Here is a 25018-nt window from a genome sequence, read left to right as displayed (position 1 = left end):
TCTGGCTCGGCTACCTTTTTTTTTTTAAAGATTTTATTTATTCATAGAATCAGAGAGAGAGAGAGGCAGAGACACAGGCAGAGGGAGACGCAGGCTCCATGCAGGGAGCCGACGTGGGACTCGATCCCAGGACTCCAGGATCATGCCCTGGGCTGAAGGCAGCGCTAAACCGCTGAGCCCCCTGGGGTTCCCAGGCTCTGCTACTTCTACTTGCCCATTAGCTAGGTGACCCTGGGCAAATCACTTACTCTGAACCTCAGGGCCCTGGGCTCTGAAACCAGGCATGACAATGCCATGACCCGTGTTGATGACCAAGCCATCATTCCTCACGTTCTGTGCACTGCATCGAGATGGCTTCCTATCATACTCTCAATTTACTAGCTCCAGGGACCAGCACCCCTCCTCCGTGTGTGTGTGTGTGTGTGTGTGTATGTGTGACTACTTTTTAGAGCAGCGTTGGTTTATAGCAAACTTGAGTGGAAAGTACAAGGTTCTCACATACCCTCTCCTCCTTCCCACTGACCTTTTCTCTTATGGAAAAAAAATGAGTGTGCTTGAATGGGCTCCTTACACTCATTCCCCCCCCCCCCTTCCCCTTTAGCCCTCAATTTGGAGGCAGAGTGGATAGGATCTGAGGAACCTGTGCTACTATGGGGTGTAGAAATTCCTCTTTGCAACTTGTACAGGGGCTGAGGGCCAGGACAGTCTGCAGACACACTTCCGGCCCAGGAGCCTGTTTATCAGGAGCTACTACGGCTGAGGAGGGGCCTACGGGGCTTGACCTCTGAGGCTGCTCTCAGACCACATCAGGACTAGTATGAAGGCCTCTGCCCGATTTCAGCCTGACCCAGCCAAAGCCCTTCGAAGTACAGAGTGCCCACATCAGGTGGTACGAAATTGGCCTAGGCTTCCAGTCTGAGCCCTTGGTTGCAATAAAAGTATAAAAGACTAAAGTTAAAAACGCAGACTCCTAGGGATTGTCCATTACAAAGTCTATTTTAATGGGTCTGGGTTGAGTCCAGGAATCTGCATTTGAAAAAGCAACCCCGTGATTCTGGTACAGTAAGTCTCTGGACACTAGGTTAGCTAGACTTCCTGAAAATAAAACTAGCATGCGTTATCTCCTGGGGGAGGAACTCTTTAGCCAGACAGCCCACTCTTCAGGAGCTAGGTCTTCAGATCTTGATGTCACAGTAAGTACTCGTTGGAACTGTCACCCAGGATGGCAGGCTGAGCAGCAGTCTTCCAGGCTCTGCTAAAGGCTCAAGGGGTGGGGTGGGGGTGGGTGGGCAGGAACCTCTCCTAAAATAAATATTTGAGGAGAAAGGGAAGCTGCAATTCTTTGAAAGATCCTTAAATGAAATGGATCAGCCAGGACTATGAGTTAAGGGCAGCAAGAGAAACCTAAGGAGGCAACTGCGAAGATACTGAAGCTTCCAGTACTGTCGTTTGTCAAAGTTGCCAGAAGGAACAGCTAATTCGCAACACTCAGTCTATGCTGTCATGTCCAGAGGAGGTGGGTAGCAGTCACAGCCTGAGATGGTGTGTGGGGTAAGAGCAGGAAAGCTGGTCCTAAAACACCCGTGAGAGCTAGACCTCTCGGGGCCGAAAAGAACAAGAACCACCTAAGTTTTCCCCAATAACTTACCTAATCCCTCCCAGGCTACCATGGCAGTCCTGGCCCTTTGACAGGCTTATTCTCTGGTTGCTGGAGTTTGATTTCTGAAGCTAGAAAACTGGGAGACCTGTCATGTTAACAAACTAGCTTAGGCACTTTGGTAGGTCAGGTAACAAAGTCCAGTCTGTTTTATTTCTAACCCAAATATTGCAAATATACAGAAAATTACCAGTACAAAGTTAAACACATCCAGATTTATTTACACAATGCTAATAAAGAAATTTAAGTTTGATTTCCATTTTGTGGGATTTTGCTATGGGGTCTGGCTTTGCTGTGTAACTGACATGGGTCACAGAAACTTGATCATCCACCCCACATGCAACGTTCTGTCCCAAGGAACAGAAGACTTGGGTTTTTAGCGCACATGCAGTAATGATGTTAATACTGCTTTACACGTTAGGAGGAAGGCAGCTGCCCCCAGCCTGGGGAGGGGGCAGAGAGGTTACAGGACCGGGAAGGGCCACATGCTCAGAAAGGGAATGAGACGCAAGAGAGGGGTGAACAGCAGGCACATGGGGACCCTGAGCATTTCTGTGCGTGAGGATAAGGAGGGTACGACCAAAACCCTCCTTCCCTAAACGTCCAAACACGGAGGTGAGCAGAATCGTCAGGGCACATTCAAGTTACCCGACCGCAAAGTGAGGGCATGCGGAGGCTGAGAACCGCGTGACGGTGTGGGACGTATCAATAGATCGTTACCATGTACACTATACAGTTTATACATGTATATATGTACATATATATATAAAGGTACAGATTAGTTTCTGTTATTCTATATAAACAAGGATGCTTAAGAATGTACTGGTGTGAAAAAATGCACACAGCAAGTTGCTCTAGACAGTTTCAAATTAATGTTCTGATTCTTATTGTTATAATGCAACATAACGGAGGAATCAACATGCTCCTGCTATGTCAGCCTCCACGAGGGCAAGGCCTGGCTCTCCTCGGGCAGGACGATGCTCCCAGGGCTGCTGGGCACACGAGTGGCAGGTGCAACAGAAAGTCTGGCACCTGCCCGGGGCCAGTGCCGAAGGTCTGGCCCTCCCAAGCACTCCCTCATGCGGCTCATCTTACACTTTGGTTTTGTTCAAAGGACATTTAAGTCCATGTTTATCTCCCTGCTTGAGGCCAGGTAGTAGCGACGCTGAAAAGCTGAATTCCTTATTTTAGCAGTGCCAAGTATCCAGGCTTCATATGGGGTGAGGAGGATGTACCAATGATGAGTGGAAGAGCTCCAAACCACTGCATATGGAGGCAGGGTTCTTTAGAGAGCTCTGCTGAAGGGAAAGAGGACCTCTCTACTAGGAGGACTGGCCTAGAATACAGAGCGCTGGCCGGCCTTGCCACCCCGGGGTGGGTGCAGCCAGCCTGCACTCCTCTCTGTATCCTGGTACTGTGACCAAGGCCTTGGGGGAACCAGCTACAGTTTAGAGAGCCAGTGCAGGGGCTGCAGGTGGCTAGCTTGCTACTAATGTGTCAGGGATGAAAGGGCAGCGTGGACACGGAGAGGCCCAGAGGCAAACCTAGGACTAGGGTTACGCACCTGAAAGCCTTTTCAGAGGCAGATGGCAAGTTCTAGATTTCAGTTATAGCTAATCTATTCAATCTCCTGAGCCCAGCTTAGAAGCTGCCAGAACACTCTGGATATTTCTCTCCTAAATTGTGTCCCCATTCAACTACCAGCCTAGGTGCATGCACCCCTGGTCTCTGGACTCAATAAACACCAAAAGCCCCCTTAGGTCCAAGATGCCAGTCACAGGTGAGGGATGGTGAGTTCTCCACCTGGATTTAAAAGCTCAGACCACTTTAGACAGTTTGCTATGTCCAACGTATCTTGCAGTGCTCAATTTCTATTGCTGAAACCTCCAGAAATAATCTCTTCTGCTACTATCAAACCTGGGATTTTATACAAGGACAAGCTACGCTTTAGTTTCAAAGATAATGCTCCTAACCTAACATCAGTAGAACAAATTAGAAATTGTTTTCTCTTCGAAGCTACCATGGATTTTAGCTGTTAGACTTTCTGGCTGAGGGCATCCATTTGTGGGTGAGCAGGCTGAGATGGGAAGCTAACTAGCCAATGAAGGGGGTCAGCCAGGCTTATCAGCAGTCCTCCAAATGACGGGGCTCACTAGCCAGCCAACCAGGGATGAGGAAAAAAAAAAAAAAAACAATATGGGAGAAGGGTGGCTCATTAAGGGAGAGCCTACTCCCACGACTAGGTGAGGGACAGATTCTAAACACATATTCAAAATGACCACTAACTTTTGTTTTTTGGCATGAAAAACAGGAGAATAAAATTTTCTGTTTACCACCGTGGCAAAAAAGCGCCACATACTGGCTCTGGCAGAGATGCCACTGACCCCTCTCCTAGAGAACAGCAAGTCATCCATCAGAAAGGAGCCCGGCTTGCTCCAGGTAGGCAACACCTGCACACCTAAAAACGGTCGAGAGCTCTGAAGACGACCAACCAACATGGCTCACGATACACACAGGGACCCTGGACGATGGACTCCTTTTGTATCTCAGCTCTGTCTCCTGAAAAATGGGAATGACAAGCCCCTGACTTCAAGGAGGAAATCTCATTGAGAATGTTGTAAGCTTCCAATGACATGATGCCAAGCGAAAGTACTCTGAAAATTGCTAAGTTCTAAAGAAATCCCAGATACTATTATAAGCACAGAGTTCTAACCTTATTTGGTTAGAGAAGATTAGCTTTCCTACGTCCTAAAACGAATCAGAGAATTACCAAATACCGGCATATCTACCCCAGCGGGTGTGTGCTGCAGTGGAGAAGGTGTGCAGCAGGAGTGGGACTTTTCTGGGCATCAGATTCACTTTGGGCAGGTGAGGGTGACCGGGACAAAGACCGATGCTTTATCATTTGTGAGCTGGTCTATCTTTGGAATTTTTTTCAAATTTAAAAACTATGCAAAATGAAAGAGCTTTTCCTAAAAGACCAGTGCTCTCTGGCTCGAACAAATATGAATTCTCTTCACAAAACCGCCCTAGCTTGAAGCTCTCTGACTCATTTAATTCTGCTGCAGCTTCGAAGTCTCTAACCTTCTCCATCCACCCCCTCTCCCACTTTCCCTGCTGCTGTTAATCCATTCTGGGGAGGACAGAACATAGCCATCTGCTCACACATTCTGACAAAAGTTGATTTGGCACGTTTACTTTTTCGTGACTTTATCACCATAAAATGAACTAGCAGCAAAATGGCAGTTACCAAAGAACGTCCCAATCATAATTACTGGGAGAAGCTGTGGCCAGCACAGTAGGGACACCAAGACCAAGAATGTACCATACTATATTCCTGGATAGCAAATGGTCAAGCTGTATTAAAACTACTTAGTGCAGTGTTTCCAGTACTATGTAGCCACCAAAAATCCACCTCGCTACATTCTACTATTAACTTGATTTGAAAAAATGTCAAATGGAAAACTTCCTGAAATTTAAAATATGAACTGAATGCATCACCTAAAACATCACCTGTGCTGCAAGTGTGTCTTCAGTTGATTTAGCCACAAGTTTCATGCCCACAAATTACTTGGCAAAGCTGGGGAAAGGGGTGAGGAGGAGAGCCTGGTAATAAAAATCCTGATTTTTAAAAAAATAGCCTACAAATCTGAAAACACGTCTAGTTCTGGCTCCGTGTACAATGGCAATCTAAGAGGAAGCAAGCAAGTAAGTGGCCATCCTAAGGATTCACCACCGTGCCAATGGGCGGCAGAGGACATGGGAGACTGTGATGCTCAGTCCTCAGGGGACACACCAGGCACCCTCCCTCGGCTCCAGCAGAGAGACGACTCGGCCTGGGCAGACATCCGGGGCAGACCCTAAGCCTATCCTTGAGCAAGTCCACTGGCACAAACACGAAGCACGGCTGGAGAGATCTTGGAAGAATCAAGAATTTGTCCTTTAATAGGTGTTAAATCTAGTCGATTCCCTGCTGCTCTCTACTTCCTGCCCCAAGTTAAAAATATTGCCCTTTCAGTTTTCCTGATTTAGTGTTTTGGAAGCACATGGTTAAGTCAGTTGCCAAAGGGCAATTAACGAGGGTATTGCCTAATTAAACAGGGGGGAAGAAACACCACTGCAGTCTATGGTCCCCAAAAAAAGCAAGCAAGCAAAGGCCGGGTGTGTGTGAGGAGCCGGTGTGCGGCGTTCTCAGGACAGGGCTGTCCCCGGCCAGGGAAAGGCCGCCAGGCTGTGCCAGTCATTGCAGCCCCCGAGTCCCTCTCAGCAGCTGCTTCGGGTCACCAGCAGAGCCCAGGGACAGCACCGAGTGCTTTGTGAGAGTTGATGCTGGGGTTGGCAGGTGCCCTGAGGCAGGCGCCATGCAAAACATGCAAGAGGGGGGTTAGTGAAACGGTCCCTTCCAATCCCATTTCATTTCCCTTACAAAACAAAAACAAAACCAAAAGAACCCACACTTTGCAAAAAGACAGAACTTGAAACAAAAAGTTCAAGAATTTAAAGTTTCCCCCCCTTTCTCAGAGCCAATCATGAGTGCTTAGGGTCCCCCCTAGGGTTCCCCCCCCCTCCCCCGGCTGCATTTCTTTAGCGCAGGTCCTTTTGGCTTTGGTGGAAGCAGCAGAAACAGAGCTGGGTCTCTCGCAATGGGAAATTTATTCCCCCAAGTCGGAGCCACAGGGAGTGTGAGAGGTACTGCGGTTCCATCATCCGTGCTCGGGCCCAGCTCCTCTGAGGAGCTATTCCAGGAGGTCCTGAGAAGAAAAACAGAGACCATATTATTTACACCCTAAAACATTCCTATTTTGAAAGTTATGACCTAGTTTCTGGGCTGGCCAGCTCTTACAGTCATCAAGTTGCTGCGTCTGGCATATACCCTCTTTTGCCTCAATTGGATCTTGGTCATGAACAGGAAAAGAAACATTCTTTTTTGTACTTCTGGACCACCCCTCGAGAAGAAATGGTCTCACCTCGTCTGAGTCGTCATGATAACCACTCTTATGAGTGTGGGAGGCCGTGTCCAGGGCGTCCACACCATCCACGCCGTTGGCCTCTGCGTGCTGTTGCAGCACAGAGTATCGATGCACCAGAAACCTGTGGGTGGAGACCTCTGTGAGCCCTCACGCGGTGAGGAGGGATGCACTGCCTACAGGGCTGTGGCCTTCAGAGTTTTATCCACTTACAGCACGAGTCACACACACAGGGAGCACAGCCCATAGTCGGCATAAGGCAAATAGAAGCTCTGAGAAGATCTGGGCCTGACACTTCAGGAACATCACCTCAATGAGTCAGTTTTCGCCAGGCGCAGACTCAACCACACGGCCCTGGCTGACTCTGTGGTTTGAATTCAGTACCTCTGACTGATATCCATGCTCCTTACCTTCCCCCGCAGACGTACTTCTTCACGATGAGCACCCCAGCTACGACTGTGACTAGCATCAATCCCACGGTGGCCAAGATGATTGGGACAGAATTTGACTTGGAATTCTGGACAAATTAAAACACAACAATTTCAGGTGTGCATATTCTAGGACTGCATTCAAAGGGGCTGTTCCTTCCCCTTTGTTTCTCTGTGAGCGATCTACAATCTTTAGGCACTTCGTGCTTTCCCAGCGCCCCCCCGGCGGTCCGTCTCCATGCCACTGGAAGAGTACACCACTCACAGAGGGGGAGCAGAACTCTGGCTGCCTCGGCGCGGCCTGAACGGTACGGCCTTCAATGTCCCGGTTACCCTGGGGGCCTTGGCAGCGACCTGCGTCAAAGAGCCATTGTGGCTGTTGCCCGCTAGCAGTGTAGGAGTCGTGGAGCACTTAAGGGCATGGCGGGAAAGGACGACTCTGAGAACAGTGGGCTGAATGAATCTAGAACAGGGCCGGCACCCGGGAAGAAGCTGTGCCGATGCCATATCAGGCAGGACATCATCTGACATTAAGACTTTTGTTTGTACTTAATTTTTGGTATGTTTTTACAAATGAGCCTTTTCATATCATTGTCAGAGTGTGACCGTGTGACCTACCTATTTTTTTTTTTTTTTTAAATTTATGACGAGACCTACCTGCTTCTGGTGGGAGACATGGAGCGTGTTTTCAGTGTACCCAAGAGGAGGTGGAGCTGCGGATTCTGGGACAATTTGTGTCCCTGTGGGAGGGAGTCCTGTGCAATCACAGGCACATATACTCTGGGAACAGTCGCCAGGAGTGCAGGGTGGGGGTGCAGAGGAGGAACCTGCCCCCCGACAAGTACACCGCCCCCCGCCACATTTCTCTCCCACAACCTTCCTTTTTTTTTTTTTTTTTTTTTCTCCCACAACCTTCCTAATTCCACCCGTGTCAGGCCCTCATCCTTAGAAGGCCAGAAAGAAGGTGACTGTAGATTGGCCACCTCTCATTTTGTGGATTAGGAAACTGGGGCCCACAGCTGACTACCCCAATCACACTGCTGGTCCAGAGCTTCTTTAACAAGAGGTTTCCTCTTTACCGTTTCCCACATCGCAGCCAGACAGCTCAGTCCTACAGATCTGTAATCAGACCCATAACTTGCTTCTACATCAAAAACTCCTTACTATCATGGTTCAGTTGTCCACTCTGAACGCACTCAGCGTACTCGGCACTGAGACCACCTGATCTATGTATGGCCCAGGGCTCCTCTCTTTCACATGTGCAAGGCTCCAGCACTTTATAGCCAGACTTCAATCCTTTTTCCTCAATGACTGTTAGCCTCAGAAATGTCCTCAACCCAATGCTTCCAAGACTCAGCTCAACTTTATGGAGTTCCACTTTCATTCCCCCATTAGTAGATGAGTTTATCATTGCATGGGTGACCCATCCGCCATCCTAATGGTTTCCTGTGCAAAGTGAGGCCTGCTGGAAGTGGTCTGACCACTCTGTATTCAGTAATAAAATTCTTAATGCTGTTGCTTTGTTCCAGGCAGATCTACTTTAAACCAGATCTACTTTAATGTACCTGCTTTTCAGGACTCAAAAAGTTGCTTGTGCATTTCTTTTTCAAGTCTTTTACTTCTCGAACTGGATTCACGCCACCTTGGCATCTGTCTCCTGGAATTTTTCGGTACCTGAAAAGGCAGAGACCATTTGTTATCAGACCATTAGGATGTATTCCTGGATTCTTGCCTCGTTCCTGGAAACAGGATATGAAAAGCTGCAGAAGAGCTTCTCAAGCTTACACCACCTTTAGGCCTGAGGGGAGAGCCACAGGAGTGTTTGGGGGATATTGTGTAGTTTCAGGCCTTGAAAAGACCAGGCATCCCCAGCCTTGCTGCAGGGGCATGCCTACCTTTCTGCCTGAAGAGATGGGGCCAAAGAACCGTGACCCAAGGAAAGCACATTAACATGTGGTATAAAACGGGGAAGGGAAGTGTTTAGCAGGGGAGGGAGGTACTGTGTCTGCTCCAGAGCAGCCCTGCCTAGTACAGCGGCAACTTACATTTAAACTAATTAAAATTAACTCAGTGCCTCAGTTGCTACACAGGGTTAGTGGCTACCATGTCGGACACAGCAGATCAGAGGGCCTTCCCAGCACCGCAGAATGTTCCATCAGACAGTATTTGGCTAGCGTGCTCCGAACACTGTTTGTGTGGAGATCTGGGGTCTCGCTCTGCCTGCTGAGGACGTGTCTGCCCTGATTTTGGAGGAGAGCTGCCTCACCCATTTGTTGTCAGGTGCTCCTCTCTGCCGTACAGACAAAACTCCAGGTCGTGGCCCTTTAGTTCTGGCTGTTCCACACACTTGGAGTCATTTTCTGGACGGAAGTAGCCAAAATCACTGTAAGAGTCAACAAATAAAGTATCTTTCAGAGTTGCTGGAAGACAGTCAAGTGACTAGTACTGAAGGTTTTGTGTGGAGCAGTGGAAGATTAATATTCCAGTCTTTGGAAGCAGTTCAGTGTCATCTGTAGAGAAGGTGTACTTAGGGAAACAGGCATGGAGAAGACCAAACTGGGGGGCCACGGGCAGCTTACGGGCAGGCCTGGTGAGCTTGGGCCTCGGGAACTGCCTCCCCCCCCCTCACACACAGACAGCACTGGCTCCAGGCAGGGGCCAACTGCACAGGCCAGGGACTCACGACACCAAAAAACTGTCGCATCAGCGACAGATCTAAACCCACGCCGCTTAGTGATCTTTTTATTTCCCTCCTGATCACTCGTTACTGTGTTCTCTGGCAGGGTGCCCTAGGGTGTAGGTCAGATTCTGCCTGCCTCATTTCTGTCCCTCTGTCTCCAGTGTGAATGCCCTGTCCTGCCCTCCATCCTACCCTATCTCTCCACCGCACTTCCCATCTGCCCTTTCCCCTAAGAACTCACACACTGCCCCCTCTCAGAGGCTGACGCCTTATGTGAGCATCCTTGGTCCGTCCTTCCTCCTGTCCCGGGACCTAGCTTCCCTGAGGGTGTAGAGGGACCACCAGGCCCGTGCAGCTGGGGGCTTCTCCTTAGCCTATGTGTTTCCTCTTCCTTCTCTCTCTTCTTAAAATAATATTTTAGATTTTTTCTGTTATACTCTTACTTTGCATTCTGTGCATGTTGGCTTTAGCACCCTCTACAACTTTGGGGGTAAACTTCTAAGGCCCCCAGGACTCACTAGGCCTGCAACCCTGGGGGGCCCTCTGGTCTGGCCTGTGCTGTGGCACCTAACACACTGCCTGCCCCAGCCCCTGGCCAGCTGTGCTTGCCTGTTTCTCTCGGTTTCCATCTTCTAACCTGGAAATGCACACACTTTCCAGCGTCGGCAAGTCATTCTCTTAGCCTGTGTCTGAGCATAATTATTTGTTGCAACTAAAACTTGTAGGTCTCACCTCTCTAGAGCTCTGAGCCTCCATTCTCAGTACCTGCTGGACATCACCACCTAAATCAGAACCCCAAATAAATGAAAACATCCAAAACGCATCATGTGTTCTCTCTCAAGCCAGCCTCTCCCATCACTTCTCTGTGTTTGCCACGGTGCTACCTTCCTTCCATTATCTAAGCTGAAAATTCAGCCTGGGCATCCCCTATTTGCCCCCTACTCGCTTCTTTATCGTGGCCATGGGGACTTCCCCTCATGGCCGATCTCCCAGCACACTCTTCCTGAGCATGCTGGTGGTATCTACTCTTGTACCAGTCCACTGGCTTTAAGGACTTGTTTCTTCCCAGATGTGCAAGGACAAGTCTTACCGCTTGCCAGGGCCTAGCTCAAATGCTACCTCCTCAACAAAGCCTTTTTTTTTTTAGATTTTTAAATTTATCTATTCATGAGAGAGAGGGGGTGTGTGTGGCAGAGACACAGGCAGAGGGAGAAGCAGGCTCCACGCAGGGAGCCCGACGCGGGACTAGATCCTGGGTCTCCAGGATCACACCCTGGGCTGAAGGCGGCGCTAAACCGCCAAGCCACCCGGGCTGCCCAACAAAGCCTTCTTTGACACACCGCCTTTCAGCTCTAGATGGAATGGCCTTTCCCTTCGCTAAATCCCCGAGGCACTGTTTCACCGCATAATTCTGTGCATCTGACCAGGACAATCAACAACAAACTTACTGTCACTTTGTGCTACCCTGAGCACAGCAAGGATGCAATGGACGTTTAGGCAATGCACTGATGCTGCGCTTGTACTTCAAGGTGTTTCTGACAAATGTTTAGGGAACGGGGTAAGAAGAGAACAAGCGATGCCAAGACACCAGACCTCTGACAGTGGGGAAAATTCTGGCAAAAAGTTTAGGTATCCAATCGCACATGTCAGGGAAAATGTCCTTCCTGCTCACAAAGTACACATTTCTCAAGCATGGGAGGGAAGCGTGCAGGCTCTGGAGTGGGGCTGTCAGGAGCACAGTCCAGCTCTTCTGCTTCCTGGCTGGGCCACTGTGTGGGCTGCAAGTTAGTAGGGACCTCTCTGAATCTTCTTTCTTGGTGAGATGGAAATGGCAGCAGGCCCTATCTCAGAGGCTGCTGAGGTTAAATGTAAATTGCTCAGGATGGGGTTGGCTACCGGGTCCGTGCTCAGTAGACGTCAGGGGCTGCGTGTACTCCAAGATGATCAAATCTAATGTGCCCTCAAGGAGTCGGGAGTTTACCGGTGGAACCAATCCATGCACAATAACCAAAACCTAGCAGCAGGCATCCTGCAGGAGCCCACGTGAGGAGAAGAAGGGCGCTATGTATTAAAGGCCAAGTAGGACCTCCTCAAGCCTGGGGGTCACGCAGGGAGCATGGGAAGACTTCACGGGTGGAGGAAGCTGCGTAAACAACAGTGTGGAGCTTTGACGGAGCACAGCATGTCTGGAAAGCAGGGGAAGGCCAGGTAATTAAGAGCCTGGTCTGTGTGATGAAGACAGCCCGCTGGAGCATCAGTGTCAGCAAGCTCTAGCCCCAGAGGGACACCGCAGTGATCTGAGGGATCCCACTCCTTGTGGAAGGACAGCAGGTCACCCCTGGCCTGCTCCACATACAGACGTGAGCCACACAGGCAGGACCACAGCAGTCAGACCGGGGGTTCGCTCCATCCCCCATTCCCCTCACCCGCAGTTCTAGAGAAATGTCTATGCGGGAGGACACGACTGCTATCTGCCTGCACTCTTTCCAGATCCTTTAGGATTCACCTTACCTTCCTGCCAGTATGTTCTGCAAGAAACGAGTTCCATGAGGTTACTGGCTGTGACGGCATGCAGCCCCTCTCATTTGTGCTAAGCTACCCTGCTTGGCTAGCTGGGGCCTGTCTCACCCTTAGATAATCAGCTAACTCCACGCTGGCCTTGTCACTAGCCCTGTACCTGGTGGTCCTGAACTCGAGGGAGTCCACCACGATGGCCTCTAGACCCTGATGGGACATCTGGACATCACCACCCCGATGCCCCCTCCTGTCTCAGGACAGAAGCACTCTTTGCCTTCAGGCGTGCAGACAATCCAAAACCTAGCGCCCTACCTGCTGCACTCGGGCGGTCGGTATTTAGTGAGCACAGGAGGCCCAACCTCCCCCCAGCTGCTGCACTGCCCTTCCCGGTGGTTTCCACACTGTCGGTTCCTCTCTGGGTTTGAGTTCTCTTTCTCCTTATACACCTCTCTCCCTTGCTGTCTGGTGTGACAGATCACCTGTCTGAGGACTGTAACTGTGGATCCCTTCTCTGTGCCTCCAGCTCCTCAATAAGCAGCAGCAGCAGCAGCAGCAGCTCGCCACACTCGGGGAAGGAAGGATTGAAATCCTTTACAGCCCCCGAAGACAACTGCCTTTTGCCCCCTCCCGCCCAGCAAAGGGGCTAACAGGGATGTGAGGGGGGCCAATACCAGAGGAAGTCCTCCAGGGAGCAGGGACAGACGGACGGCTGCTTGGTCACAACATAGTCCCGGCCGTTCTGGCAGACGGACGACTTGCGGAGCCGCAGATACTGTTCCTTGTAACCCAAGATGCAGCCATCTCCATAATCCCCGGGGTCTGCGGAGTGAGCCAGCCATATGGTATAGTCCTTCTCCTCACCTAGAGAGAACACAGGCTGTTCAGGTGACCGCCTGGCCCCACACCCACATGCGAGAGGCGGTTGCAGGCGGGGAGGAGAACACGGATGGGAAATGGGGGTGTCTGACTCATCCTACTGCCTCATTTTGGAACTGCAGATGAAAGTTGCAGGACTTGAAGCCTGCTAGCAGTTGGCATCACTCATGTCAGGAGAGGACTCTTCATGTCTCACCGTCCATCTGGATATTAGGAAAAACCCTATTTGTTTCAAAGTGGGCAGCTGGATGGGGGACCTCAAAGCTCCCTTTGAGGTGGAGAGGCTGCTGTCTCTACGTCTGGTACACCTGTGCTCTTGGTCAGCAGAGCTGCCACTAGTAAGTGGCCAGGTGTTCCCTTTTAGGACAAGATAAGAGCCAGCCAAAGCAGGGGTTCAATCTCACCGTTAGGTTAGCTTGCCTCAAGTAGAAGGAGACAAGGTCTTTCTAGACCTTTAACTCTAGTCAACTGGCTTTCCAATCAGTGACAGTCAATCTGGTTTCGTGAGTCTTATCATACTGGAAAAATGACTCAAAGGCTATGGCCTGAAGACTGTGCATTAGGTTTTTATCCTTTGGGATATGAAGACCAGCACAGAGCCTTTTAAGAAGCAGGTGCTTACCAAATCTTTTAATGGCGTTAAACTTTAGGGATAACTGTAGAGCTGCCTTACGAAGGAAAACTCGTAAGCTGGCTCCTTTACAGCCTATTTCATGAATCTGGATAATAATGACTCTCGAATATTAAATCATATTTAAACACCTGTAGAAAAGTAAGGTCCAAACGAGTGCTCCTGCTTCCTCCAGGGGTCACTGAACTAACATTCTGAGGAAACAGAGCCAGCATACAATCTAATAACGAGACCAGGACTCAACCAAAGTGACCTGAAAACCTTAAGTCTTTTATTATAACACCCCAGAGTTCACAGGGTGGGGGCCTTTTCTCCAGTTTTCTCTTTTATCCTCCATATCTTTCAGTAGCATGTCAGCATCTTGGGTACTGGGGCCTGGGTTGGCTTGTGATTCTTTAGCAACAGCTTGCGACGAACATTTTACCTCCTTTTCTGAAGTCATTTCCTGTCCCTTGAACATGCCTTCCAGCCTGAAGTCACAGAACTCTGAAATGGTCAGTGTAGGGCTTCGTGTTTGCCCAGTAGCCATTCTAGAGCCTCACTGGTGACGGATATTCAAGCCAAAACTCTTTGCATGAAAACTTGCCCACTTCAATGTTTTTATTTTTTTCATTCAATGTTTAATAAGGGACACAGTCAGATGCTCTTTGCAATAGACTTCCCTCTAAAGCTTTCTCTCTACAGTTCTGTTGCAATCAAGGGTGAAAATCCCTGAAATGTCATGAAGTAATTTAAGATAAACACAAGCATGCACCATCCTTACAAGCAGAAGGAAGTCCTATAGAATGTTACAGAACTCTACCAGTGCGAAGCCAGGCTCTCCTACATGACAGCCTTCGCCACTTATGGCCAGTCTGAATTGAGATTTACGATAAGGCTAAGTGGCAAATTTACACTGGATTTTGAAGCTTTAGAAGAGAAATGGACACCTGGGTGGCTCAGCGGTTGAGGGTCTGCCTTTGGCTCAGGGCGTGGTCCCAGAGTCCTGGGATCAAGTCCCAACATTGGGCTCCCTGCATGGAGCCTGCTTCCCCCTCTGCTTGTGTCTCTGCCTCTCTTTCTGTGTCTCTCATGAATAAATAAATAAAATCTTAAAAAAAAAAGAAATAGAAAATACAAAACATTTCATTGATAATTCTTTTTTTTTTTTAAAGATTTTATTTTTTAATTCTTATTTATTTATGATAGTCACAGAGAGAGAGAGAGAGAGAGAGAGAGAGGCAGAGACACAGGCAGAGGGAGAAGCAGGCTCCATGCACTGGGAGCCCGACGTGGGATTCGATCCCGGGTCTCCAGGATCGCGCCCTGGGCCAAAGGCAGGCGCCAAACCGCTGCGCCACCCAGGGATCCCTCATTGATAATTCTTAATACTCCTTACATGTTGAAATGATAATATTTTGGATATGTTAGATGATTGTATTATTACTAAAGTGGATTTCACTTCTTTTGCTCCTATAGTGCAGCCAACAGAATAATTTAAATGGCACATGTGATCCTTGTTTTATTTCTCTTGGACAGTGCTAGTCCAAAGAGGGAAGCTGCATTTCTGATACCATTCCATTGCCTGGTTACCTACATGGGACATCCTTCAACCCTTTTCCCTATTCATTTTCTTTTTTTTTTTTTTTTTTTTAAATTTTTTTTTTATTTATGATAGTCACACACACACAGAGAGAGAGAGAGAGAGAGAGGCAGAGACATAGGCAGAGGGAGAAGCAGGCTCCATGCACCGGAAGCCCGACGTGGGATTCGATCCCGGGTCTCCAGGATCGTGCCCTGGGCCAAAGGCAGGCGCTAAACCGCTGCGCCACCCAGGGATCCCCCTATTCATTTTCTTATTCCAGCTCAAAGAAATGAAACTGAATTGGTTATTTAGGAAAATGGGCTTCTAAGCTTCTGGTAGAAAATGCCAAGGGAGATACTCACAGTTCCTTTCAAGGACATCTTTAAAATCAATGGTGTAGGAGACCCACTGGCGAGTCAGGAAAGATTCTGTGAAACCCCAAATGCTGATATTCATGGACCGAGCTCCAGGTTCTGAAGCTAGGCCGGTAAAGTAGATGGGCTCCCTGGTGAACATATAGGTCTGCCAACACTGACCCTCATCCGTGGAGAACCTGAAACCACAATTAGAGAACAGTTGGGACAGACATCAACATGTTCTGGAGTACCAGGAAACCACTCTGGCTGTTTGATCCCAAACCAGAGAAAACCCTTCATATTTTAGGTTATGTCTTACTGACAATTATGTTAATTTTTAATGCCTACAGTTAACAAGGTAGATAAAAAGGATTCAAAGAGTACAGAGGAAAATGCCTTTATAAAAATTCTTTCATAGGGAAGAATGGGCTTATAAATAAACAAAACAGGAATTATTTTATATAACTTATACTTAAGGAGTCATCTTCCACCCCAAATGCTTAAACACTCCTGTAAGATTCTCATGGAGAAAAAGAAGGATATTTTTAAAAAGTGACAAAGTGTTAGCTAGAAGAAGTCAGAGGAAAAAGCAAAGCCACTGAAGGGTTGCATTCCCTTCAAGAACGTTCCCTACAGTTGCACAGGATGCACCATTTGAATCAGGGTCAGTAATCAGCCTACTCTGACCCCCACAACCAAAAAACACCCCACAGTTGCCCCCTATGCAGATAGTGTGGGTGGAGTGGAGCTCATGCATACTTAATCACATTGATAGGATGGCTGCTGTGCTCAATGGCCACAATGATGCCTCCGGAATCCAAGATGGTGTAATAGTGGGGTCCTTCCAGCATCTTCGCCCAGGAGTAACCCCCATCATCTGAGATGTACACATCCGGGATCATCACTGAGATGGCATCCCCTACACTACCTGCAACACAATACACCATCTCATCAGCCAAGATCAGCAACGAAACACAGGGGATTTACTGCAGAGAGAATAATTTTCGATGAATTTTCTCTGATAATTTCCCATCGTGCTTCTTGTAACAGAAAAAAAGGGCCACAAAATTTGGGAAAGGGAGAAGTCACGTTTCTCTCTCTAGGAAAAACCCAAAGTAACATTATTGTGCAAGAAATTCTACGAAGAATGATAAAAGTCACATATGGTGGTTTTGTTATAGGATTCAAGGCTGGGACTGAGTCTCAGTGTGCTCAGCTGATAGTTCCCAGGGAGATGAGGGGAGAGCTGCTTACCGTGGGCAATGACTATGCCGACGGCCTTAGGCTCTGAGAGTGGGGCCATCGGAACATTTAGCTTCTGGGAGATGCTGTAGGAAGCATGAATATGAAGGCTGCACTGTGAAAAGAAACCAAAGCTTAGATTAAAATCAAAGTGCTATTTTTTACTCATCTCAGAGCCTTCTATGGCAGTTTTGAACTTAATCCAGACTTCAGTGGGATACCCCTTAAAAAAACTGTGATAAAATACACATACCATAAAGTTTACCATCTTGACCATGCATGTTTAAGTGTACAGTTCACTAGGATTAAGTACATTTACAATATTGTACCACCATCACCACCAACCATCTCCAGAGCTTTTTCATCTTGCAAAACTAAAACTCCCCATTAACCAATAATTCCCAGATCCCCCCAGACCTCCAGACCTCCCAGAATGAGAACCACCATTCTACTTTCTGTTTCTATGAATTTGACTATTCTAGGTACCTTATAGAAGTGGAACCATATTTGTTTTACAACAGGCTTATTTCACTTAGTGTTATGTCCTTAGGGTTCATCCGTGTTGTAACAAGTGTCAGAACTTCCTGCCTTTTTAAGATAGAATATTATTCCGTTGCATATATATATATATATATATATATCAATCATACTTTGCTTATCTATCCATATGTCAATGGACACTTGGCTTGTTTCTACCTTTTAGCTATTGTGAACAATGCTGCTATGAACATGGACACACGAATAGCTCTTTGAGACCCTGCTCTCAATCTTTTGGATATATACCCAGAAGTAGGATTGCTGGATATGGTAGTTCTACGTTTAATTTTTTGAGGAACCACTATACCATTTTCCATAGCGACTGCACTATTTTTCATACCCACCAACAGTGCACAAGGTTTCTAATTTCTCCACATCCTTAGTAACACAGGTTGTTTTGTTTTTGATAGTAGCCTTTCTTGTGTGTGTGAGATGATCACTCCCTGTGGCTTTGATTTGTACTTCTTTAATAATTAGTGATGTAAAGCATCTTTTTTTAAAAAAAAGATTTTATTTATTCATGAGAGACACACACACACACAGAGGCAGAGACATAGGCAGAGAGAGGGAGAAGCCGGCTTCACGCAGGGAGCCTGACATGGGACTGGATCCTGGGTCTCCAGGATCACGACCTGGACTGAAGGCAGCGCTAAACCGCTGAGCCACCGGGGCTGCCCATGAAGCATCTTTTCATGTGCTTATTGGCCATTTGTATATTTTCTTGAGAAATGCCTATTCGAGTCCTTTAACCATTTTTTATTTATTTATTTATTTATTTTTTTTAAATCTTTTCTTTTTTTTTTTTTTCTTTTTTTTTAATTTTTATTTATTTATGATAGTCACAGAGAGAGAAAGAGAGGCAGAGACACAGGCAGAGAGAAGCAGGCTCCATGCACCGGGAGCCCGACGTGGGAATCGATCCCGGGTCTCCAGGATCGCGCCCTAGGCCAAAGGCAGGCGCCAAACCGCTGCGCCACCCAGGGATCCCTAACCATTTTTTAATTTGGGTTTTTTTGTTGTTGTTGTTGAGTTATAGTCCCAATGGGATATATATTTTCTAAGATTTTGTTTATTTATTCATGAGAGACAGAGAGAGACATAGACAGAGAGAAGCAGGCTCCCCACAGGAAGCCTGATGGCGGACACAATCCCAGGACCCCAGGATCATGCCCTGAGCCAAAGGCAGAGGCTCAACCACTGAGCCACCCAGGTGCCCTCCAGTGGGATATTCTTGATTCCAAATGCATTAGTATATATCTGGGAGCAAATTATGTAATTATTTTCTTATGTGTAATGTCTTAGTTTATCTTATTCCTGCATTATACAAAGCCTCTGATCAATTTAAAGCCTGATTCCACACAGATAAACTTGATAAACACTTGACGTTGTTTAGATACTGTACAAGATGTGGTGGTGATTAAAAGTAAGACCTAGTCCTGTCTTTAAGAGAGATTTCTGAGGGGCGCTGGGGTGACTCAGTCGGTTAAGCCTCTGACTTTTGGTTTCGGCTCAGGTCATGATCTCATGGGTCTTGGAATTGAGCCCTGCATCAGGCTCTTTGCTCAGCAGAGAGTCTGCTTGAAGATTCCCTCCCTCTGCCCCTCCCCCCACACGTGTGAACTTTCTAAAAGAAATAATTTTTTTTAATTTTTACTTTTTTTTAAAAGATTTTATTTATTTATTCATGAAAGACACACACAGAGACAGAGAGAGGGGCAGAGACACACAGGCAGAGGTAGAAGCAGGCTCCATGCAGGAGCCGGATCCCAGGACCCCAGGATCACGCCCTGAGCGGAAGGCAGGTGCTAAAACGCTGAGCCACCGGGAGTCCCTGCCACGCTGATTCATTCATTCATTCATTCATTCATTCATTCATTCATTGCCACACTGATTCTTAACTGATCCCTGGCCTGTCTTCCACTCTGCATTCAGCAGCATAGTAAAACACAAAATTGTAGCCTTCAGTTTTTTTCTTTAAAAGACAAATAATCCATAGTATTTGGGCTTTTCTTTGCAGTTCCTTTTCCTACATTCGAAGTCACTTTCATTACTCTCATTTCCCAACTTTCCACTTGTAGCTGTGGCCCCTAATCATGTTCATTAGTCAAAGGCCTGACACTGATCAAAGCAGAATGGGATGGCTGCCTTGCTCCCAATACACAGGACACTTGGGGGTAAAACAAACCTCATTCTTGTTTTTTGCCGTAGCATCACATTCACTGTTTTCAGGCTTCCTCAGGTGCTTCCACCTTCCTCCTTGGTCAAAAGTGATCATAGTCTGGATGGAATTATCTGAATGAGAAAATAATGATATTAAGTCTGAAACACCAGAAGCATCCTCTTAAATTTTTTTTTCTTTTTAAAGATTTAATTTATTCGAGAGAGAGAGAGAGAGAGAGAGAGAGAGAGAAGGAGAAACACAGGCAGAGGGAGAGGAAGGCTCCCTGTGGGGAGCCCGATGCAGGACCTGAGCCAAAGGCAGACACTCAACCACTCAATTACCCAGGTGCCCCCTCTTAAATTTGTTTATCATTGCATCTCTCTCTCTCGAGACGATATAATACCATTAAAAGTCTGGAGTCTCACAAGCTTGTAACATCCAACAAATATGGCTCAGTGTTGGTGAGCAGAACTCCAGGATACTTGAGGAAGATTTCCCACTTCAGTAGGACCCAGCTGATTCCAGATACCATCTAGACTGATACTCTTGAAAGATACCTTTTATCTCCTCACCAACACAAACAGGCTGATGTCCATTCTCCTTGCTTGCCTGCTTGCCTTAGAAGTAAAATGGACACTGGGAAGGCATCCCAATCCTTCCTCAGATAAGGCCAGGATATCAGGCTTGTTTTAGGGACTCTCAAGACTTGAATGTATATGTGTAAGTCTGGCATAATAATTCCTGGTTTTGGTCTGTCCACTACCCTCTCTTATACCTTTTCTTTTTTCTACATGTCTCATCAATGACATACACTACTGCAGGTTTATTTATTTATTTTTTTAGGTTTATTTATTTTTTATTTTTTTAAAAGAATTTATTTATTCATGAGAGACACAGAGAGAGAGAGAGAGGCAGAGACACAGGCAGAGGGAGAAGCAGGCTCCACGCAGGGAGCCTGACATGGGACTCGATCCTGGGTCTCCAGGATCACGCCCTGGGCTGAAGGCAGCACTAAACCACTGAGCCACCCGGGCTGCCCTACTGCAGGTTTAAATTCAGAAACAATTTGCGTTGAGATTTCCAAGAAAAATCAAACAAGAAGGCCAGTGAAGGACAATTCATTTAGTCAATAAATATTTATTGTGTGCCTACTATGAAGACTGTTGTGAGCCTTTGGGACTCTATCAGTGAACAAAACAGGAAAAAACTTTGTGAAACATACATCCTAGTGAGGTCAGACAACGAACACCAGATGCTATAAATAGGCAAATTATATAGTATGTTAGATAGTAAGTGCTATGAGAAAAACCTGCCCAGCTCAAGAGAGGCTGAATGTGTCTGTGAGGAGGGGAGAGCAGACAAGCTTCCAACAGGATAGCCAGGGCAGGTTCTAGTCAGAAAGCGACATATGAGCAGAGATGGGAAGGGGCATGGTGTCATCCTCACAGCTGTCTGGGGAACAGAGAACAGTGCCCGCAAATTTCTAACCCGCGTGTGTGCAGAGGGCTGGAGTGACCAGAATGCGGTCAGCAGAGGGGAGAGGGGTGGGAGGTGAGGTCAGGGAGGAAACGGGACCAATACCATTTAGGACCTGCAGACTGCTGCAAGATCTTTACAAATAAAAACAAACCCCCACCTCCTACCAAAAAATAAATACATATATGAACAAAACCTTAAGAGTCGTTCTGTACTTCAGAGTGACGTGTTTATTTGTATAACTGGGCCTGAGGGAAGGTGAGCTCTGCAGAACCACCGAGTATAACACAAGAGAAATGCTGGCTACCGCTGTGCCCTCTACAAGGAGGAAAGCGGGCAGTGGTTCAAACTCAAGCTCATTCCTCTAGTCCTGAACCTCTCAATATAGAAAACTTATTTTAATTTAACACTTACTCTAAACAACATGGAACCCCAAAAGTCTTTCTTTCTACCTGCTATTGTTTTGCCTTTTTTTAGTTCTATTTACCATGACTTATGTAAAATAAAGGACCAGAATCTATATGGATAGGCTTGTAGGCTAGGCAAGCAACATTCCTGGGGGACAGGACCATTCTTCTCCCGCAAAACCTCAACTCCCAACATTTTCGGCTGAAGGACAGCTGTGGCCAGACTCACCTTCTGAGAGCACACTGGTTATGTAGACCCCACGGAGGGAGGTCACATTGGTAAAGTCTGTCTCGCCACCTGTAGTGGTGTAGAGATGTCGGTCCAAGGACTTGGAATAGACAATGCCTCGATCGTCTGAGGTAAAGATTGTGCCATATCCAGTATCTGAAATAGGTGAACAAGCAAAAACACTGTCTTGGGAGGGAACAGAGAGAAAACAACAGTCCAACTGTACACATGGCTGCCTGCATACATTAGCCAACTGTCTCTCTTCATGATGTGGATGCAGACCTGAGAATAGGTCCTGGTTTGATACTCATGAGTGTGATGTCCACCTTTAACTCCAGCACCCAGCATGGTGGATGCTGTTTGTTGGATGAATTAGGTGCTACAGAAAAGCCCTTCCCAGGTATATTCAGATGGCAGAGGCAATGCACTTATATTCATTTCATACATATCTCTAAATCTTTATATTCCAGAACAACTCTTCTCAAACTATTTGTGGTGAAGGATTAATTTTTTCTTAAGTTTTTTTTTAAGATTTTATTTATTTATTTATTCATTCATGAAAGACACAGAGAGAGAGAGAGGCAGAGACACAGGCAGAGGGAGAAGCAGGCTCCATGCAGGGAGCCTGACGTGGGACTTGATCCCGGGGCTCCAGGATCACGCCCTGGGCCAAAGGCAGGACCTAAACCACTGAGCCACCCAGGGATTCCCCTAAGTTTTATTTATTTAAATAATCTCTGTACCTAGCGTGGGGCTTGAACTCACAACCCAAAGATCAAGAGTAACATGCTCCTGACTGAGCCAGCCCTGAAGAATTAATTTTTAAATTTCTATTATTATTAGCACAAACTGGTCCTTTGTGACATATAAAAAAATTAATCACAAGAAGAGTGAAATACAAAAGAGAGAGGAAATATGATCCATTACTTTTAAATGATTACATTTAACAGATATAAGATTACTTTATCAAATGGCTATAGAAAAAAAAACAAAACAGGGATCCCTGGGTGGCGCAGCGGTTTGGCGCCTGCCTTTGGCCCAGGGCGCGATCCTGGAGACCCACGATCGAATCCCATGTCAGGCTCCCGGTGCATGGAGCCTGCTTCTCCCTCTGCCTGTGTCTCTGCCTCTCTCTCTCTCTCTGTGACTATCATAAATAAATAAATAAAAAAAAATTAAAAAAAAAAAAAGAAAAAAAAGAAAAAAAAAACAAAACAAAAAAAACAAAAACAAAAACAAAAAAACAAATGGCTATAGATGTTTCTCAGTGCTTGCTACTGCTTTCTGTGCTTACTTGGTAACAAAGAGTTTGCAAACCAGTATCAGTCCTCTGACCATTCTTTAAGCAGCACTGCTCTAGAATACCTGGACATACACGTAAACCATATTACAGGATCAAAACAAGGGGCCTTCTTAACAGAGACTGTATTATCTGTAAGATAGTGTATTCAGTAGGACACTCACTAATTAATGCCTATGCCTACGGGTAAGAGGAAAAGTCAACATGTAAGAAGGAAGCTCAAAGTAGAACATGAAACTTAAATCTCTATGCATCAAGGGTGGGCCACTAAAAAAGCTCTTACCTCCAGGTTCATCTACATGCATGAACACCATGTCATCATTAGCTGCTAGAATGGAGTAGAACTGCTCCTGCCCCACAGAAGGTAGCTGGGCCATGCTCCACGTGTCCCCTTGATCTGTCGACACATGAATCCTTCTTGTTGTATCCTGGAACAAATGCCAATATTTACCTTTTCAATTTTATTATTTTTTTTAAGATTTTATTTATTTATTCATGAGAGACACAGAGAGAGAGAGAGAGAGAGAGAGAGACAGAGACAGAGACAGAGAGACAGAGACACAGGCAGAGGGACAAGCAGGCTCCATGTAGGATTCAATCCCAGGACTCCAGGATCACGCTCTGGGCCAAAGGCAGGCGCTAAACTGCTGAGCCAAGATGCCATGTATAGGGACATGAATAGGAACACTATTACTCATAATTCTGAGTATCATCCATTTCCTCATATAACTGCTGTAAATGACAGGTCCAGTACCAATTACCAAAGCAATTTCTAACCCCCGGCAAAGTTCCAGGCAAAGGAACAATCCATTCTATTGTAAGTAAGGCTATCTTGGCCTCCTCTTTGGCTTCCTCATTCTAGTATGGCCCTGTAAGACAGAATCTTTCCAACCTCTGACATTCCCATTTCCTTCAATTGAGCTAAGAGTATGATGGAGCCACCATTAGTTTGGCTTTATAGCCATTTGCATATGCTTGCTCAGATAATTCATAAAATTACAATTGCTGCACAAAAGTTTGATCCCTTTGAGATAGTCCTGACATAATCCAAAGAATTAAATAATTAAGAATCCAAAAATTGGAGATGAAACCCATGCTTGGGAGATCACAGGGAAGTCAAGATGTGACGTATCTCCTCTTTACGGAAATAGGTGTCGATGAACAGCCATAATGAAGGTCACATGCACAGGCTGGGAAGTGGCCAAGGAGAGGCAGAAATTAATATAAAGGAGCTGATCAGGGAGTAGTTATCTGCTAAAAGGAGTCCGTTAAGGAGGCAATTAACACCTCCTCTTTGATAAACAGCTCAACACAGTTGGCCAGGGCACAAGAATTAGTCCCAGGGCCTCCTTATGTTAAATACTTTTTAAAATTCAGTGACAAGTACATTTAACTTATTTTCTAACTTATACCTAGGTGTTTACTTTCAATCTTACCCATTATTACACTTAGAAACTAGAATTCAAAAGCATACAGTAGGATGATGATTTTATAGATAGTAGCAGTACACTGTTGGAGGCTACCTCTGGAATCTGCTTTCGACCATGGTTCTACCTTTGGGTAGTAAGCAACTTACTCAATTTCCTCAAAAACAAATTGAGGCAAGAGGACCTGTTCCTAGGGTTGCTGGGAAGATTTTATGAAACTGCTGGAGGAAGTTATGTGTGGTTACTGTGACTACTTCCCCTTCTCCACTCCCATTCTCTCTGAACCCACGGTAATCAGCCTGCTAACCCCAGTCCTCCGATGAAACTCCACTCGTCAAGGTCAAGGTCTGCAGGTAGGTGGAGAATAGCCTCCTGGGGGCAGGAATAGCCTCCTGGCACCAGGTGCAGTGGCAACCACCACTTTGCCAACTCCAGTGGATAATTCTCAGGACTCCTTTAACTCCGCATCTCTGTTGAGTTTCATGTAGCCAACCTCCTTCTTGAGGCAGTTCCTCCATTTGGCTTTCGTGGCTCAGTCCACTTGGTTTTCCTTCCTTCAGTCT

The 25018-nt window shown here is 46.6% G+C and overlaps 1 protein-coding gene across 4 annotated transcripts in view; it reads right to left on the bottom strand.

Annotated features, from left to right (window-relative positions):
- Positions 1–1783: 1783 nt before the first annotated feature.
- The window catches only part of SORT1 (sortilin 1), a 67164-nt gene continuing 43929 nt past the window's right edge, over positions 1784–25018 (bottom strand). For all 4 annotated transcript variants that reach the window (XM_038541081.1, XM_038541083.1, XM_038541082.1 and 1 more), the window contains 12 exons: positions 23312–23456; positions 21729–21884; positions 19641–19747; positions 16931–17033; positions 16436–16604; positions 15683–15873; positions 12921–13110; positions 9319–9435; positions 8618–8726; positions 7035–7141; positions 6625–6748; positions 1784–6408 (listed from right to left, as the gene is read on the bottom strand). In XM_038541081.1, coding sequence (XP_038397009.1) covers positions 6394–6408; positions 6625–6748; positions 7035–7141; positions 8618–8726; positions 9319–9435; positions 12921–13110; positions 15683–15873; positions 16436–16604; positions 16931–17033; positions 19641–19747; positions 21729–21884; positions 23312–23456 — 1533 coding nt within the window. In that variant the 3' untranslated portion in view covers positions 1784–6393. The remainder of the gene's footprint in view (positions 6409–6624; positions 6749–7034; positions 7142–8617; positions 8727–9318; positions 9436–12920; positions 13111–15682; positions 15874–16435; positions 16605–16930; positions 17034–19640; positions 19748–21728; positions 21885–23311; positions 23457–25018) is intronic.

This window comes from Canis lupus, chromosome 6, assembly GCF_011100685.1.
Source record: "Canis lupus familiaris isolate Mischka breed German Shepherd chromosome 6, alternate assembly UU_Cfam_GSD_1.0, whole genome shotgun sequence".
Classification (NCBI taxonomy): Eukaryota; Metazoa; Chordata; class Mammalia; order Carnivora; family Canidae; genus Canis; species Canis lupus.
This window is presented reverse-complemented; position numbering and strand designations above follow the sequence as displayed.